This window comes from Aptenodytes forsteri, unplaced genomic scaffold (assembly GCF_000699145.1).
Source record: "Aptenodytes forsteri isolate BGI_AS27 unplaced genomic scaffold, ASM69914v1 Scaffold289, whole genome shotgun sequence".
Classification (NCBI taxonomy): domain Eukaryota; kingdom Metazoa; phylum Chordata; class Aves; order Sphenisciformes; family Spheniscidae; genus Aptenodytes; species Aptenodytes forsteri.
The window spans coordinates 1,946,811-1,964,840 of NW_008795025.1; the positions used below are offsets into that span (position 1 = coordinate 1,946,811).

The 18,030-nt window shown below is 52.0% G+C and overlaps 1 protein-coding gene across 2 annotated transcripts in view; it reads right to left on the reverse strand.

Annotated features, from left to right (window-relative positions):
• Window positions 1–17,539, reverse strand: part of TNR (tenascin R) — a 29,625-nt gene extending 12,086 nt beyond the window's left edge. Inside the window, exons 1-10 of one of the 2 annotated variants that reach the window (XM_009275862.2) lie at window positions 16,980–17,539; window positions 13,710–14,186; window positions 12,989–13,252; window positions 12,044–12,159; window positions 9,347–9,497; window positions 6,398–6,667; window positions 4,401–4,586; window positions 1,392–1,481; window positions 1,016–1,279; window positions 92–358 (exon numbers count right to left, since the gene is read on the reverse strand). In XM_009275862.2, coding sequence (XP_009274137.1) covers window positions 92–358; window positions 1,016–1,279; window positions 1,392–1,481; window positions 4,401–4,586; window positions 6,398–6,667; window positions 9,347–9,497; window positions 12,044–12,159; window positions 12,989–13,252; window positions 13,710–14,186; window positions 16,980–17,475 — 2,581 coding nt within the window. In that variant the 5' untranslated portion in view covers window positions 17,476–17,539. The remainder of the gene's footprint in view (window positions 1–91; window positions 359–1,015; window positions 1,280–1,391; window positions 1,482–4,400; window positions 4,587–6,397; window positions 6,668–9,346; window positions 9,498–12,043; window positions 12,160–12,988; window positions 13,253–13,709; window positions 14,187–16,979) is intronic. The other variant, XM_009275861.1, reaches the window with a different exon arrangement.
• Window positions 17,540–18,030: the final 491 nt, after the last annotated feature.

Here is an 18,030-nt window from a genome sequence, read left to right on the forward strand (position 1 = left end):
AAAGCAAAGCTGTGGGAGGCAGGTCCGCTCCCCGTCCTCCTGCCCGCCCTCCCGGCGGGGTCCCGTGCCCGGCAGGGGGATCCCATGGTACCTGTTGTGATGGAGCCCATAACAGGCTCGGAGCTGACGGCGCCGTGCATGGCCACCAGCGACACCAGGTACTCGGTGGATGGCTGCAAGCCTGTCAGGCTGGTGTGCCTGCGGGTGCCGTCAAGCGTGAGCTGCTGTGCCTCTTCCTCATCCCGGGGGCTGTAGGTAAGGACGAGGCGGTCTGCTGGCGGGGATGGATCACTCCATGTGACGTTCACACTGGAGGATGTCAGCTTGGAGAAGTGGAGCTGCGTGATGGGCCGGACCCCTGCAAGATGGAGAGGGGAGATGCAACCCCAACCATCTGCAGATCCTGGCTTCTGTGTTGTTCCCAGCACTTGTATGGGAAATACCCAACAGAGGTGGCAAAGCTGCAGCTCTGGGCTCTCCATTGATCTGAAACTGTGCTGGGATTGAGAGGCAGAACTGGAAGGGGAAAAATGGTGCTTTTCTCAGCTCTGCCTGCAAACAACCTCCATCCCAGACCCATATGGTAGGTGATAGGGCTGTCCCACTACAGATTGTATGTGCTGTCTGGGGTTCTCGACTGCAGGCTTTTCACCCAGAGGTGCTTGTGAGGTCCCTCAAGACTTGTTTTTTCCTTCTTATGGACACACAGACCACCCTGACCACAGAGGACAGCACGGGCTGGCTGTTCCCCCAACCCTGCCTTGTCCTTATGGGAGCCTCTAGCCAAGTAAGTGTGCTCAGGGCTGCTGGCCAGGGGGATGGGATCCCCCACACTGGTAGGGCCATCCTCCTTTGAGGTCCACAGACCTCCTCCCATGTGGATGGATTGCCCCCAGCTCTCATCCCCATCACTGCCTCAGGAGTTTCAGTGCTGAGGACGCGGTGGGCTGGTGGAGGTGCCAGTGTGGGGCAGCGGTCTGTGCCTTTGGCTCCATCCCAGCTTGTCTTTCTCTACCTGTGAAGGCATCCACGGTGGCCTCTAGGCTTTGCTGGCGTCCCCTCTCAGCAATGATGGAGATGGTGTACTCTGTCCCGGGCTCCAGCTCTGAGAGGGTGAGCTGCGACTTGTCCCGGGGCACCGTCACTTCGGAGGCCATCCCTGAGGCGGGGGTGAAGGTGACGCGATAGTGGTCGATGGGCCCTGTGGCTTTGGTCCAGGCCAGTGAGATGGATGTCTCTGTGGAGGCCGTCACCAGGAGGTCCCGGGGGCTGTCAAGCTCTGTGGGAGAGGGTTGGTGCAGACCCTTGTCCCCATGCACGGATCATCCCATGGAGATATCTGAGCCATAGGAGCTGGCCATGCTTGGAGCACGCAACAGGGCCAAACTCACCTGTCCTGGCATTCATGGTTGCTGGCACACTTTGCTGGCTGTCCATCACGGCCGAAATCCCGATGCCGTACTCTGTCCCTGGCACCAGATCTGCCGGGGGGTGCAAAGGACATGAAGGGGCGTGAGAGCAGCACCTGGCTGGGTGGCCTTGGGGTGCAACTCCCCCACCTTCCATGGCTTGGGACGGGGGGGGACCTGTCCTGAGCATCCCTGGGGTGAGCAGCCCTCCCACAGGTCAGTGGTTCCTCCGTGCATTAGAGAAGAGCTGAGCCTTTTTAAAAAGCCCTGTGGATGCCTTTGGACAGGGAATTTGGATTATTCTAGCTCAGAAATAAACAATTTTTAAAAGTTGTTGCTGAGGTCTGCTGTAATTGCTGGCATCGAGGCAGAAATTGCGTGTGTATGAGCTGAGATGGGAACGATAAAGTAGCTATATTTGTTTCCAAAGTGATTCAACATCAAATATTGTCACAGGGCTGGTGTCTCGAAGAGAAATAAATTATGCAGAGTAAATGAAATGCATGTTAATTAGGAAAGGCACAGTCTTTCTGGGAGCTGAATCAAGAGCCGCTCCTTGGGGTGGACGTATCCTGCGGTGCCTCTCTCAAGAGACATAGGAACCAAGCTCATCCAGCTCCTTTCCTGCGCACCTACTGCTGATCACTGTTTTATGTCTGTGGGACATCTCCTGCCTCTGCCTGTCACTTCAGCTTGGCTGCTGATGGCTTTATTCGCCTCCTCCCTGTGCTTCATGATCTTTCCCATGGGGTTAGAGAAAGCCATAAACCCTCCAGCCCAGCCTCACCCTGCCTTGCCCAGGGGCAGCATCCCCTGAAGCCACCAAAACCTTCCCTAGGAGGCCAGGAGGGAGGGAAACCACCATCCCCTGCTCCTCTTGCCATGGTGCAGTCTTGGCGTTGGAGGGGAGATGGACCCCCTTCGCCCCTGCCCAATAAGTGTCAGAAGTATCCTGGAAAGGAGAAAAGCCTGGGAGAAAGGGGGAGGAGAAGGAAGAAATGAGCAGAAGCATATAAAACGATGCGTTTTCTCTCCTAGCTCTTTTGGGTAGAGCAAAATTATGGCTATTTCTGTGCAAATGCTGATTTTGAAGAGAGACATATAGGGCAGGGCAAGGATTCCTGTATTTTTAAGCTTAAATCTTTGGTAAGCTCTGCTCAGCGCTGTTCCTCACTGCTTTTCCTGCAGGCAAATGAAGGCAGCTGAAGGAATCACTGGTTGCATTTACACTGTGGATCCCGCCAGGTCCTGGGTGGCTGGAAACCCACCCCAACGGGCTTTGCACCACGTGCAACAAAATCTTGGAGGACAGAGCTACAACGTGCATAACGGAGCTATGGGAGAGACTCATGCGCCATCCACACTATGGCTATCCTGACTTTTTTTTTCCCAGCAGAATGTTTTTTGGGTTATTTTCTGTTATAATTAGATTTTTTAAAAAAACTTGTTTGTTTATTACATAGTACCCTGGGAGCTAGAAACAATGCATTTAAGTGATGATGGAGGCACTATATAAAAATTGCTCACCGCTATCGACTTAAGCCTCTGTATCTCTGGAGCTTGTTCTGGGGGGATTTCTGGTAGCCCTGCCTGAGTCTGGCAGCAGCCAGGCAGTGCTGGTGCTGCCAGGTAGGGACTTGGCAGCTTTTTTAATTTTTTTTGAGAGAAAAGAGAGCCTTCACACTGTCTCTTCCTCCAAGGCAAGCTTGGGCTCTGCCATGGGTGTCATCGCAGTTTAGGTCACTGGGGCAGTATTGAACCTCTGTCCCAGGGAGGAGGATCTGGCCCATTTTTAATGCTCCTTCTCACCTAGAAAGGCAGTAAATGCCTAGAGGAAAGCTAGCAGGGGACCAGCACTGGGTCTCTGATACCTTGCTGTCCCCCTCCATCTCATCCTGCTTCTCCATGCGTGTCCTCATGACGAACGCAGCAGAAACTATCCCTAATGTTTCTTTTTTCCGCATACCACATTTTTCAAGCTAACTGCTCTAATTGCTTTCCTGCCCTCCAGCCTTTCTCGTGACTTGGTGCCGCTGTGCCTGTAACTTGGCATTTGACTTTTCCACTGAACTTATTCCTGTAGGTCCATATGGCAGAGATGCCTGAGCCTTCTTCAGACTGGGGGAGGCCTCAGGAGGGCAAAGAGGGTCAACGTGGAAGAACCTGGTGTCCTGCCACACTGAAGAGCTTCAAGGTGAATGAGTGATCTTTTTGGTATGTACGTAGGTAAGTCTTTTCTTTGCTCAAAAAAATGCCACTGGAGCTGCAAATCCGGCAGGCAAGCAGTTGTAGTTGAAAAAAAGGAAACCAGATCTCACACAGTGCTTTGTGGTGTTGCTGCAAAGGGCGTTTGGGACTTTCCTGGCAGTGGGAGGTGGGTGGTGTTTGCAGCCCCCAGTGGCACCCCCTGTGCTGGCCTGAATAATGTACTGCTTGAGGGACTTGCTCAAAAATAGCATCCCTGGATTTGGGTCTGCTTTGTGCCCAATTTGGAAAAAGGCAACGAACTCAGGCAGCCTGGATCCCCATCGCTGCCTACAGGGTATCGGCACCTGTGGTTCTTTCCCAGCAAGAAAAAAAAAGAAGGGCGAAGTAATATTTTCCTCTAGACCAGCCTAAAAAGCCTTCCTCTCCCCATTTCTCATTTTGCTCCTTGACAGCTCTGTTTGGGACCTGGACAGACCCTTGCTGGAGGTGCATCACTTGGAAGTGCATCGCTTGGAGGTGTGTCACTCGGAGGTGCATCACTCAGAGGTGCATCACTCAGCTCGTGGATAAGCAGTGCCCAAATCCAGACCCACAGAGGGGAAAATGAGCTTCATCCCAAGGAAAACCTTCTCTCCAGTAACTAGTAAACTCCAAAACAGCCTCAAATATTTGCCAGCATGAGGGCAACCGAGCACCAGTGCTGATTTGGGCTCTCCATTTCCCTACCTGCTTGCAAGGAGGAGGAGGAGGAGGGGGAGGAAGGACGCGTGGGTGCACGCATACCTGCGAGGGTGGCCCGGGTGGTGGGACCGGTGTCCCGCGGCACCAGCACTTCGTGGTAGTGCTCCCCGGCCAGGGTGCTGTAGACCACCCTGTAGCTGTGTGCCTCAGCCTCGCTGTTGTCCCAGGTGAGTTCGAGGCTGGCGGGCGTCCGCGAGCCCACCCGCAGGTTCTTGGGGGCATCGATCTCTGTGTGACACAAGGGAGAGAGGCTCCGTCTCACTGCCAGGCACCGGGAATGCACCCCGTAGCCTTGGCATGGCTAAATGGCAGCAGAGGGGTACCCAGGTGTGATGTCCGTGAGGTCCCACATGCGGTCTCTCCTTCCCAGGGCGTGTCCCTGCAGAAAGGGCTGGGGCATCTGCTCTCACCTCCTGCTCAGCACAGACCTGGAGATGCCACCCACAAGACTGACGTGAGTGCTGGGGCATTCACAGCATCCCTCAGTAAGTCGCTTCAGGAGCTAATTGCATGTTGTTTAAAAAAGAAAAGTATTTTCCCCCTGTATTAGAGTAAGGGAAACCGAGGTAGCATGCATAAGAGAAAAAGGGCTCTGTAGCAGTCACGCATTGGCTTGAACTGCTTTAGAAGACCTCAAGCATCTTTACAGGCTCATTCACGCTCAGATGTTGCCCAAAGGGTTTGTTTATTAGTGCTGCTGGGGCTGTGCACTGAATCTGCTTTGGTTTGCACGATAAACCTCTCTGGTGAGCGATGGGTTGGTGCCAGGCAGGGGCTGGGCGGCAGCAGATGGGGGGTAATTACTGCTCCTTGATGGATCTCGGTTTAGGTGGGGATTTTTTATGTTGCCTTTTAGAAATAAAACAAGGAAGGACAACACAGCAAATCAGTCGGGGTGAACATCTTGTCTGAAATATATATCTGTAGAGATATATACACACACAATTCACACACCGCAGTTATTGTAATAGGAGCCTAGTATCCACCAGTAACGTACATGACAAGTAATTTATATACCATAAACCAGCACTGAAATACGCGCTCTACCTCCTCCTTTATGGCACGGTAAATTAAACCTGTTAGCTATGTGCAGGCTTAACATTAATTAAAGTTTTACCGACCAGTTAGGGTATTCAGAGAAGATATAAAATAAGATAACCACATTTCTGACCAGGCTGCTTTCAGCCACTTGACTGCCGATTCCTTGGGCAATGCATCTGCTTTGGCTCTCGACGCTGAATGGGAGCGAGCATCGTTTTAAATTCAGACCTGTGCTTGCTGTTTTGGTGCTTTTGAGAATTGCACGTTGATCTACAGGTGCTATTAAGGGTGTAAACTGCTGGGTTTTAAAGTTCTAGTTGTGGGCTCAAGCTAAGCTGTGGGTCTGAATGGGCATTGAAGGTGGTGGGGATGTGTGTCACAGGCAGCAGCAGGTTCAGCCTTGGTGCTGCAGCAGGACATGGCCAAGGTGGGGTTTGCTCAGGGGTTGTCATCTAAATGCGGGTTGTTGAGTCATCTGCCTGGTCGCTGGCATCTGTGGTCACCTGGGGTGCCCTGGGGACCATGCGAGCATCCCTGTGGGGCACAGGGCATGGTGGAGACCCATTGCACTGGAGGTTTAGGGACTAAACAGAAATGTAGGCACTAGTGGAGGGGGGGTCAGAGGGTGGTTTGAGCTGTGCATGTGTATTTTAGAGTGAGCTGAATTATTTGCTCTGCCTTGCTCTGCACCAGGACTATGATGGGATGCGAGACACCTGCATTCAGGCATCTTCGTTTGGACCTGCATCTTAACCATCATGTTTTCATTGTGCCGCTTCCCCCAGTGCACCGGATTAAACCCTAGCTCACTTGTGCTGAAGGAAAGCCAGGTACCACTAAATAGCAGATGCAAAAAACCCCTCGATTCGGCTCCGGATATGCAAAACCCCATGCTCATTGCAGGACAGCCCATCTGCAGATTGCAGCAAGCCATCTGCCCATGCTTGTTGGAGGCTTAAAAATTCATGCCGATTCTCCCAGCAAAGCCAGCTAGCTACCTGTGGTGAACTGGGCGAGGGCTGGCCGGCTCTCGTTGGCACCCCGGAGGGCGCTGATGGCGAGGTGGTAGTGGGCGCCGGGGCGCAGAGCCTGCAGGGAGTACTGGCTGAGGGGGGGCTGCAGGCGGAAGGTGGTCCTCCCCCCCTCCCCGTCCGCCAGCCCATACTTCAGCAGGATGGTGTCCACCTTGGCATGCGGCGGCGTCCACTCCACAAAGGCCACTGTGTCGGACACGTCCCTCACCAGGATCTGCGTTGGGCCATCGATGACTGCAGAGGAGGAGGGGGGAAACGGGCACCTGTTATTTTGGGAGAGTTGGGTGGGGAAAGGTGGCAGCTTTGGGGACACCAAGCTTCAGGGGTGCTTCAACCCGACCTTCAGAGTGGCCCAAATTAGCAGCTGGGGACAAGGCAGGGAGGTGGCATGGGCAAGAGACATGACCTGCCCCTGCCCCAAGGTACTCAGGGGTTTTGGTCCTGGTGGGTTCCCAGTCCCTTGTCCCAATCTCCTAGCTCTTTCCTGAACCCTCTCCACTTCACCGATGTCTCTCCCAAGCTGTGGACACCAGAGCAGGACCCAGCAGCTCTCCCATCAATGCCCATTACAGCTATAATGCAACTCATGCCCTTCTCTCAAGCTGGTTATCGGCAACAATTCCTCCCTGGCTTTTTCAGGTGGCATCTCCCATGATAAAACCTCCCACGTCTAATTGCGGTCCACTTTCTTTGCTCCTAGATAACTGCTCGTACTTCGCGATGCATTGAAAAACGTATAGTTTTCCTTTGTGCCCAGTTCTCCAAGCCATTCAAACTGCTTTTATTGATGATCTCCTTCCACTCAATTTACTCTTTTCTGAGCCTTTCCATCACTGGCAAAATTTATCAGCAACGATATTATGTCTTTTGAAAGGCGATGACAATGTGTTAAATAACGTGGGGCCAAGGACTGATCCAAGCATTGAGAACTGAGGAATGTCTATAGAAATGTTCCTGCTTTGGTGCCAGCTTCTGGTTTGTCATTAAGCTGAGGGATCAGATTGTAAAGCTGTTGATGTCTTAGCAGTGGGGAGAGAGGAGAAAATGCAACTGCTCTGGCAAGTCTTCATGACTAGCTGGGTGTGGGTCTACAGTGGGTGTCCACCGAACCCTCTCAGATAAAGGGGTTTTAGATAAATTCATACCAGGGATCTACTGGGAGACAATTTTGGACACTACTGCTTTCTTTTGCAGAGAATTGGGCCCTTCCCTCCTCCACTCGACCTCTGGAAATCATGGGCTCAAGCCCAGGTGATAGATGCTTTGAGTCCAGCAGGACCTAACCACTGCATGGATGGACAGATGGGCCAAGCCTGGCCATTGCTCCTGTGCCATGGCAGCATTGATGCACAGAGCCTGCTGGGCAGCCTGTTTTATCACTTATATGATCATGAGGTGGGTAAAAAAACCCACGCTGGTTCTGTAATTCAGGCTATACTGCATGCAAGTACATCTAATATACTGTATATATTAGAAAATGACACTATATAATAAGGATGTGCTAAATGCTGCACCCCAGGGTGGGAAGTTCTGGGGGAGATGTGTGTAGGCAGGGGCGGGAAGGACCAGGGAGGGTTAGAAAAAGATATGTGGGGGAATTGGGAGCAGTGGGGTGAGGTCTGGGGGCAAAACAGCAACGAAGAAGGGAGGACAGGTGGGAGGCAGGGTGTTTAGGTAGGAGCTGGGTGTCCAGCTTGGCCAGTACCAGGTCATGCTTATCCAAACCCTGAATCTTCAACTACCTCATGTTGTCCAGTCATGCAGGTGATGCTAGGGAGCATCAAGTTCTACTTAGCTGTGCAGCATGAAACCATGGCTTTGCTGCTTGATCCTGGCACAAAGTGTTGAGGCAGAACGAGGATGATGGGGGCAAAACTATGGGTGTGCTGCAGAGGAAGGCAGACACGCCAGCATGGGGACGCCTTCACGGAGCAGAGAGCTGGGAGCCCACCACTCCATCTGTGCTCCCCTGCAAAGGTCAACCACTGAGTTTGAAGTATCAGCCTCTATTTTTATTTTTTGCTGACTTCCTGGGGAAAGGAAGATTTGGGCTTGTCCAGGAGATGTCTCTGTTAAGCCATGTTGAGCTGAGTGTGCAGGCAAAGCAGGAGGAGAGGACTGTGCTGAGGAAGCTCAAACCTGCAGCAAGCTGCTGCTGGTGGAGGGACCCTCCCTTCACTCTCACCGTTGCCTCAAATTAGCAGCCTGGAGAGAGCATCACCTCGTTATAACCCTCTGGCAGCTATTTAAATGCTGTTTCCATTTGCAATAGCTTGGATGGAGGTAGATGTCTGCCTGGCTGCCAAGGCAGACCGCAGCAGATCTGGCATGGAAAATCTCCTCTCCACAGTGACCTCTGTCCATCGCCACATTTCCTTTGGTGAGGAGAAGACCCGGTTGAACTTCCTCTAGCCTACGGGATGGACCAGTGACCAGCTGAATAAATTGGTTAGGAGGGGATGTGCTGTTGCTCCTGGCTCCCTGCCCTGCTGCCTGATTTGCCTGAATTGGTGGGAGTAGAGGGCATTTAGTGGCACAAAAGCAGGCAGGAGTTTTAATCTGTTATATATGAGTAGGCAATACATTTATAGAGATGTTTCCTGGGGGCATCCAGCATCTGAAATTAGCAGAGAAGAGGAATTTATCCAGCTATATAATAAAAGCGGACCTGAGCCTTCGCTCCCAACCCCATTAACCTTGCCATGGTTTCTGTGCTCACAGCAGTTCAGGAGGGAGAAGGACAAAATACTGCATGAAGAAGCTGTTGCTGCAATGCACCTGTAGCCTGGGCAAGTTGGGTGGTGCTATTTTTATCCCTGCCCATGCAGTGCTGGGCCACTTTCGCTGCTGGGACCTTTTTTTGGGGACCAAGCCCTGGGCGCTGCCGTGCTGTCTGGGGCCGGGCTCACTCACGGGTTGAGACGCTGTCAGAGGTGGGAGGGCTCCTGGCTTGTTCCTTCAGGGCCACCACGGTGACGGTGTACTCTTCCCCCGGCTTCAGCCCCGTCTGGTTGAAGGTGGTGACAGTGCTGGGGAGCTGGGCGATCACACCACCTTCGTTGTTCTGTCGGGGAGCAGAAATAACCATTAAAAAAACAAAACAAAAAAAGGCGGTTTTGGGGAACTGGTGCATGGAGGGGAGGTGCCCCCACATTGCGTCCTTCCATGCCCAGCCCTGCACCCCCAAATCACATCCTTGCCCTGGCACATCCCACCGTGGAGGTGCAGAAACCCAGGGTGAAGCGTGGAGCACCCATGTTGCTGGGCTGAGAAATCCTCCCCCATCCCTTCTTTTCCCCCCCCTCCACTTCTGTATTTACCATCTGTGTGTCTGCTGTTCTCCAGAAGAGAAAAGATAATAAAAACAAATCCAGGGCTGGACTCCTTTTCCCTGCTATTCAGGTGCCAGGAGCCTTCTGTTGTTCATATACAGGTATGAAACTGTAAGGTCTTTATTTTGCCATCCCCTGCTTTTTAAGTATCTTTATTAAACTTGTTATACTTTGTGGTTTTGCTCTGAAAAACTGTAAGGCTTTAAGCAACTGCAAATGTCACCTTTCCTGCCGGTGTTTGGACAAAGGATCTTTTCTTGCCGTTGTCTTCACTAATAACACGCTAAACAAATCTTTGCACATAGCTCTCAATTCATATTCATCTCTTTTCTCATTAAACAGGAAATCTTCCATTTTAGCCATAAACTGCCAGCTTACCTTTCCTAATTTTCTTTTCTAAATCTGTCTTTGCTTCATCTTTCCCCTCCCCCTCCCCAGCACACGCAGCAGACGGGCAATCCCTGCCTGACCCTGCTTTCGGGGGACGAGAGCATCGCGGGGAAAACGGAAGGAGGATTGCTCTGTGGGAGGGTGCAAGCATCCTCGCGGGGATGCTGAGGACCAAATTAGCATCCTCTTGCTCGGTTTTCAGGAAGACAGAGCGAGCTTGATTTTACTCATCGAGGTTATTTGTGATGCTGCTGATATAACTCTGTTTTTTTCATGTTGAGGCCTCTTGGACTAGGTTTTGGTTTTATCTGGAGTGCGGCGATGGTTTAGCGTTTGCCCGAGCAAGTATGGCTTCCAGGCAGTGAAGGAGACAGCACCCTCTGCCTTATTTTAGGAGAAAAGCTGGTGATGGAGAATTGAGAGATTCCAATTTCAGCAGCGGATGGGCAGGAGCACGACTGTGTCTTTGTGGTGCAGGACCGTGTGCATGACTGACGGATGCGAGAACTTCAAAGCCCTGTGAGCTACATCCCTTCCCCACCCCAAAAACCTGCATGCAGGAACAGCCATCCTTTTGCGCTTTATCTCTTCCTTTAAATCCTGAAATGTTTCTGCATGGTTTTAAGTTTCAAGCTTAAGAACAGAAACAGGACCAACAGTTTGTATTTATCAGTGAGAAAAACCTATCGCTGATGACCCTGTGGGGAGAAGTTTGCTGCTATCCCAGCAATTCCTCACCCTGAAATGGATATATCCCTATTTACCTGCTTCAGGGGGATGCTGTTGAGCTTAATTCTCGAGTATCAGTGAAATGTTTGAAAGATAGCTATTTTTTTGCTACCAAAAGCTCTTCCCTGACATTGTGTTATTGTTTCAGCTTTTATCCCCATGGTGAATGAAAATTACCCTGGGGTTTATACCTGCAGTACCTGAACTTCAACTTCCGACACAATTTGTGCATCGATGTACCCAAAATGGTACCCAGATCCTTCCAGCCTTTTTGGAAGTGAGGGAATGAGTTACTTAAGCAATCGAGCCCTTGCTTCGTGCTATGTAATGATACTTTACAGTTAAGAGCATTTAAAACTTTGGGGCCAAGTTCTGCAGTTCTCCACTGCCCAGAGCTGCCTTTGACTCCAGCGAGGGTTTTGTACAAGTGAAAATGGCATAATTGAGCCCTTAATCAGCATTACTTTTACTGCTGGGGCTTGAAAGCTCTTGTAAAGAGGCTTCATGTACAATTGATGCTATACTTATGGCTAAATGGTGTAGAAATTATGAATATAAATGAAATACTTGATGTACAATTTTTGTTGCCGCACATAGAAAATATGCGATATTTAGGGCAACATTCTCATCCTTTCATCTTTTCTGGCACAAATTCTACCTGTTCATCACTGCGATTAAAATTCCGTGGCAGGAATTAGCTGTGCGTGTGACTCGGGGATGCTGAAGGTTGTTGTCTGAGAGCCGGTGGCTGCTCATTTCGATCCAGGCTGCTTTGGGTAGCTTAGCATGCAGAGAGAAGGGGTGAGGAAGAGGAGGAAGAGGAAGTGTCACAGCAAAGGAGATAGAAGGGAAAAAGAGGGGGTGACAGCAAGAGGCAGTGAGGCTGGAAGATTTACTTATTTATATGCTCGTCTCTTGATTTTATTGGGGAATTTCTTTGAGGACAAGTGTGCCTCGACACCAAAGACTACTGGGGAAACGCAAGCTGGCAATTTGAGGTTGAGGTGTTTGAGGGTGTCTGATGTGAAGCACACAAATTGCAAACAGAGGTCGGGGGTTTTTTTGGGGGAGTAATTGGAAGCTAATTTAGGATCTGCTCGCTCAGTGTTTTTAGGGTGACTGGGTGTAGCCCACGATGCCATGCATGCGGTGGTGGTACCTTGGGGATGAAGCTGATCTCCCAGCTGTCGAAGGGGAAGGAGAAGGGCTCCCACTGCACCTCCGCCGTTGTCTCTGTGATAGTCTTGAACTTAAGCCCCTGTGGCGTGGCGAGGTCTGGAAGGGAGCAGGGGGTGGTGAGCAGAGCAGGACAGGTGTCGGGGTGCCGCCCGCCCTCACCCTGCTCCCTGCAGCTGTTTCGTTATCTGGACAAGGAAAATGGAACCCTTTTCGTAGCTGCTAGCAGAGTCATTGCCCCTTTGTCCCCACTCCAGGTGGGTTAGAGGGAGAGGAGGGAAATGCCTGGGCTGCTGGACACCACAGCATCCCTTTGCATTGCACCTAACTGCACCATGCAAACAGAGTGATGGGGTTGCAAAAGGGGTGTCTGGGTACTTTATGTTTCCCCCTGCCCTCTGTATCTTTGGTTTCTGAGGATCCTTTCAGGAGGTTGCCATTACAGCTTGATACTCATTTTCCTCTGTGCATCATGGTCCTGGTCAGGACTACATATCTCCTGATGCACAGCAGCATCCCCTCTTGCTGCGCTATTGCCCATGTCACTGGGATTCGTCACAGGGAGCTCATCCAGGAGTGGGAAGAGAACTTGTGACTTCTGTGATATATCGCAATATTTTCTATGAGGAAAAAAGTGTAAGGTATTTTGGGCCATATTCTGGGAGCTTCGGTAAAACACTGGAAGTTTCTTTGATTTTCAGTCATTCGGGTTTTCATCCAGACTGAGTCTTTATGCAGAGAGTGGATGCATTTCCCCCTTTCCTATATCCCCATACAGATATAAATAGGGATAAAAATATCCCCAATTTTTTTTTTTTTGAAGACTCAATTTTCTGCTGCTAGGAGGTTTTTATGGAAAATGTGAGCCAGCTTGAGCATCACCTCTGGTTATCCAGGTACCAAGCGACAACTGCAGTAGGATACTTACTGGTCATCACCTTGGAGGTAACAGGGATGCTCAAGACGTCACTGATGACTGCGTAGACGCTGATGTTGTAGGCAACACCTGGCTCCAGCTCTGTGATGGTGATGCTGCTCCAGTCCCCGGGCACCCGCTGCTGGAGCTGGGTGCCCCCTGGCCCCGCCGGCTGGTACGAGACGACGTACTCGGTGGCTGCCCCAGGGCTGTCCCACGCCAGCTCGATGGAGCTGTCGCTGATCCCTGTCACTCGCAGGTTTTCGGGAGGAGCCACTGATGGGAAGGGCAGAGGTAAGGAGAGCGTCAGGGTGTGCGTGGCTTAGTCTCCCACCCGGCCGTGGGGAAGGGTGCGTGGGTCTGCTGGTGGGACACTGTTATAGGCTTTGGGCTGGGGGTTATGTGCTATCTGTGGTTGTATTAAATGGTATAGCGAGGCAAAGGCTCAGGAGAATCTGACTGCAGTTTCTGTTGCACCAAGGGTTTACCACTGATGTTGGGACGAACCTCGCTGGCTTTTTGCTCACCTCCCAAACTTTTGCCCGTGGTGTCTCTGGGGACAGGGACAACAGGGAGGCAGCCAAACTGCGGGGCCTGAGCAGGTCCTGTGTGACATGCTCTGCCAGGTATGGGTTTCTCCCAGGCTTCGTGGTACTCCTACGGGGCTCTGGGCACCTTGAAGCCCTCACTCATACATTAGGGTCTGTCTCTCCCCGTGCATGCCCCCCACTACCTGCTGAGCAGTCCTGCCCTTCGTAGCCTTCCTCACAGATGCAGAGACCATCCCGGCAGACCCCACGGCTGCTGCAGGCATTGGGGCAGTGCAGCCACCCGCAGTCCTCCCCGGCGTAGCCCTCCTGGCAGATGCATGTGCCATTGGCGCAGTGGCCCTTCCCTGAGCAGTCACGGGGGCACCGCAGCTGGGAGCAATCCTCCCCGGTGAAACCCTCCTCGCAGACACACTCGCCATCCACGCAGAGCCCGTGGGAGCCACAGCCAGTGGGGCAGCGGAGCTGGGAGCAGTCCTCGCCCCCGTAGTCGTTGTCACAGATGCACTGGCCGTCCAGGCAGACACCACGGCTGGAGCAGTCCCGGGGGCAGCGGGGCTCGGAGCAGTTGCTGCCTGCCCAGCCCTCCATGCACACACAGCTGCACGACTCCAGGCTGAAGTTCCCGTGGCCGCTGCACTGTGGGGTGTAATCCAGCTGCCCTGCAAGAACGCAGGACCGAGGGTCAGAGCCCACGGGGTCAGAGGTAGAAAAAGGTCAGTGTTGGCCCTGGGTCGGCCCATCAATGGGCTGTGGGAAGAGGGGCAAGATGTGGGGCAAGTAGGGGATGGTCCTCCCTCTGGTTGAGCATGCCCAGCTCTGGGGAGCTGGTGGCTTTAGGGCTGGCAGGGGCAGAACTGGTGATATGACTCATGATATTGGGGTTGGACTAGATGACCTTTAGAGGTCCCTTCCAACCCAAACTATTCGATGATTCTATGACTCATGGTGGGGCTTGGGGGGGTCCCCAGGAGTTTCTGTCCCCTCAGGAGCACTGGCCTCCATGTCTATGGGTGCCATCAGCCTTGTTGGGGTGCAAGTGCTCCCTTTGGTTTTTCTTCAGCTCAGCGCTCAGTCGATGGGAACCTCCCTAGACCTCTTACTGGGAAAAAGCTTTCCCTGGCCAAGCCCTCTGCACTAGCCATGACTCCTGTTCCTTGTTACAGGTGAGAGGTCCCAATCTGCTTGGTCTCTCTCCGACAAGAAACAGATATGTACCCAAAGACATCATCTTCATCCCTGTCCTGGTGAGCCTGGTTAAGACAGAGCCATTGGCTTTGCACAAAGTATCATGGGTTTGGGCATGCTGGGGTTATGGGAAAGCTGGGAAAGCACACGGCCTCCGTGGCCACCACCTCTAATGTCCCCCCTTTACCTGGCAGCCTTGCACAGGACGCTCTGGGGTGAGGAGGGATGCATGGGGATGAAGGCATCAGTCACTCTGACATTGCCAATGCTCCCCTCTTTTGCCTCTCAACATGGACCCACAGCTCCAGCTTAGGGTTATAAACTGAGGAAGAACAGAAACCCTTTTCGTGCTTCCTCCAACCATTGGGAAACCTCTACACCATGAAGACCCCAAGCCACAGGACTTTTTGTCCCCCAACTAAGTTTTCCATCCTAGCTGAGCTACCTGAGCAGCTCTTTCTATGGTGAGTGCAGCAGATGCTCATGTAAAAGGGGTTCAGCTACATGCTGTGCCAGACAGACCCATTTGGGTTACTTTGCAAGATGCTTCCCATCTAAACTGCAAATACTGGGAATGGCAATCAGATTCTCTTCAGAACTCAGCCTCTAGTTATCAAAAGAGGAGAGGATGCTTGTAAGCGTGCTGGAAGAGAGGCTTTCCTTGGGGAAATGCCTCAGGCGGTGGGGTAGGGATCCTGATCTCCTCTGTGGTGCAGTGAATTGAAAGCAACTCCCATTAAAATAAAAGAAATTACTTGAGTTTTAGCTCAGCGCATCTGTGATCAGAGTGGAGACTCCACCAAGCGATGAATGTTTAATGGGACTGTCTGCGTATGTTGCAAGTAACCCAAATAGGCCCATCAGAGTTTCAAATTAATTCCTTTAAAACAGGTTTTTCCCATTGTGTTTCCTATGTGATTTTAACCCTTGCTTTACACACACCGGTGGCACGTGTGGGTGTTTTCTGTTTCATCTTTTTTTAACGCAGCTGATGACTGTCGCATTGGGAGGGGATGCAGGCTGAGCCTGCAGCTGGAAATGCAGTGACTTCCACTGGCTGCATGGGAGATGTCAGCCCGAGCCACCCTGCTGAGTGTGCCATCCCGGTTTGTTCCTCCCCAACCCACACTCCCTTGGTCCAACTCTGTTGACCTGAGTGTGGGTCTCTCCCATTTCACTTTAATGTGTTCTCAACATAGAGAAGTTGGGGTACCACCAGAAAAATCACACTAATAGTTGCGAAACTTAAAAAAAGGCAGCTGGCATTCGGGGAAAAGGGTTGCTTTTAATTTTTCTTCCTCCCTGTTGTTGTTCTTGGTCTGAGAAGCTGTTTTCCCCTGGAAAGATGCCTTGTGTGGCTCTCCTTGCTTGGTGGCTTTTTCCCGGGAGGAGCCCTGGTGTGTCGGAGCCCCGAGCAGGGCTGGGCTGCATGAGGGACGGATGCCCTTTGGGACAGCCCCTCTTACCAACCTCCCCGACATGTAAGGAAAACCATCAGTGTGCTAGCTCCCGTGCTGTCAAAATGCAGCCTTTAGCCCAAACCTTTCTTAATCCATCTCATTTCAATTGCGTGCTGCTTCCCTGGCTCTGAGGAATGGCCACGGTGAAATGAGGAGCCGTCTTTGATGGGGTAACCCTAATGGGGGCTCTTGGAGAGCTTCACAAACTGCACATATTGTTATTTAGATGAAGTATCCTGTTGATGGTTTTGTGCCTTTGTTATAGGTTTTGTTTGCATCTTTCATGGCAACAGAAGTTATTCCCTGTATTTTTTTTTTTTTTAAACTCAGCTTTTCATACACATTCACTCCTCCTGCAGAGAAGATGAAGGGGTTTATTGCCGGCTCCCGCGGTGCTGCCTTCAGCCTAGGGACAGCTTAGGAGAGCAGCAGCTACATCTCTCCTCCCTGTCCCATGCACAGTGGCAAATTTCTAACAGCGTTGCTAGGACTGCAGGGTTGGGAGATCACCCTGCTCATGCCTTACCAGCGGTAATTTTATCTGTAACGGGGCTTTAGCTCTGGCTGTTACAGGGTTTCTGCAGCAAGCAGGGCATGGGGGCTCAAGTGACCAAATCCGTCCTGGGGATTTTCCTGCCTTGGAGGACCTAAGATGGGCTTTTCCCTAAAGCCACAGCCACGCCATGGGTGAACATAGGTTTTCCTCTGTCACCACTCTGAGTGGCATCACCAACTTTGTATTTATTTCTCCTGCCTTTCACTTGAGCCCTTAGTCCCCAGCAAGAGCTAACAGGATGGCATTACTACCTGTGGCTGCATTTTCTTGGCAGCAATTGGAGTTGCATTGGTCCCGGAGCATGGAGACCTCCCTCTCCAGCATCTCAATCCTGCTCAGCAGCTCCTGCAGGGATGGGAGGGAGGTGGAGCACTTGCAGGCGTGCTTGGGCAAGTTTATCCTGTGGGTGAAGGTGACCTGGCTCTCACTGTCGGAGGTCTGCTCCGCGTACTCCACCAGCCGGTCGTCTTCTGAACTCACCTCCTCGGCCGAAGACTTGAACATGGATGAGCAGCAGCTGTCCAGGGGAATGTTGATGTTGTAGATGTGGTGGAACACCATGGGCTGCTCTTTGATGGGTGGGCTGCAGTTGGCAAGGCCACGTGCCTCATCCACTGCCACCCTCTCGGCCGGCTCTGTTGTCACCTCCAGCCGGCACTCAAAAGGTTTGAGGACGGCGCCCAGCAGAAGCAAGTTGAAGCTGATGAGTACGTTCCTCAGGACTGGGTTTTCACTGTCAGTCCCCATTTTCTTGGGAGAGGGAAGAGCCTTCTAAGCCAGCCTTGGACAGCCAAGCGTGGGGACGACCTGGGGACACAGAAGAAAAAGAGCATGGTTAGTGTTAGCCCTGAAACTGTGCTCAGCGTAGAGAGGCAAGTCCTTCTCGGCAAAGTCATCCAGAGAGATGTGGGGCTGACTTGACCCACACACAGTCCTGCTGGCTTTGGTGGAGCCTAAATCAGCCCCGAGTGGAGCCTGACTGGTGGGGAGACCCTGCTGTAGCCCTTGAACAGTGACAGAGGTAGATTCTTGTTACCCTTTTTTTTTTTTTTAAAGGAAACAGTTAATCTGGTACTAACAAAGCATGAAATACACGTGTTATCAGGAGAAACACCCCGTATGGGATCTACTTTCAATGCCACATCAGTACAGTGTGTAGGGTCCAAAGGGTTAAGGCATGGGTGACACTGATGCATCCCTGCGCTCTCCTTCAGTTGTCTCCCGTGCCCCAGGAGATGCGCCCAGGGTTGCTAAGCTTCCTCCAGTAGCTATAGGAACGGCAGCCTTGATGTTAAACACCGT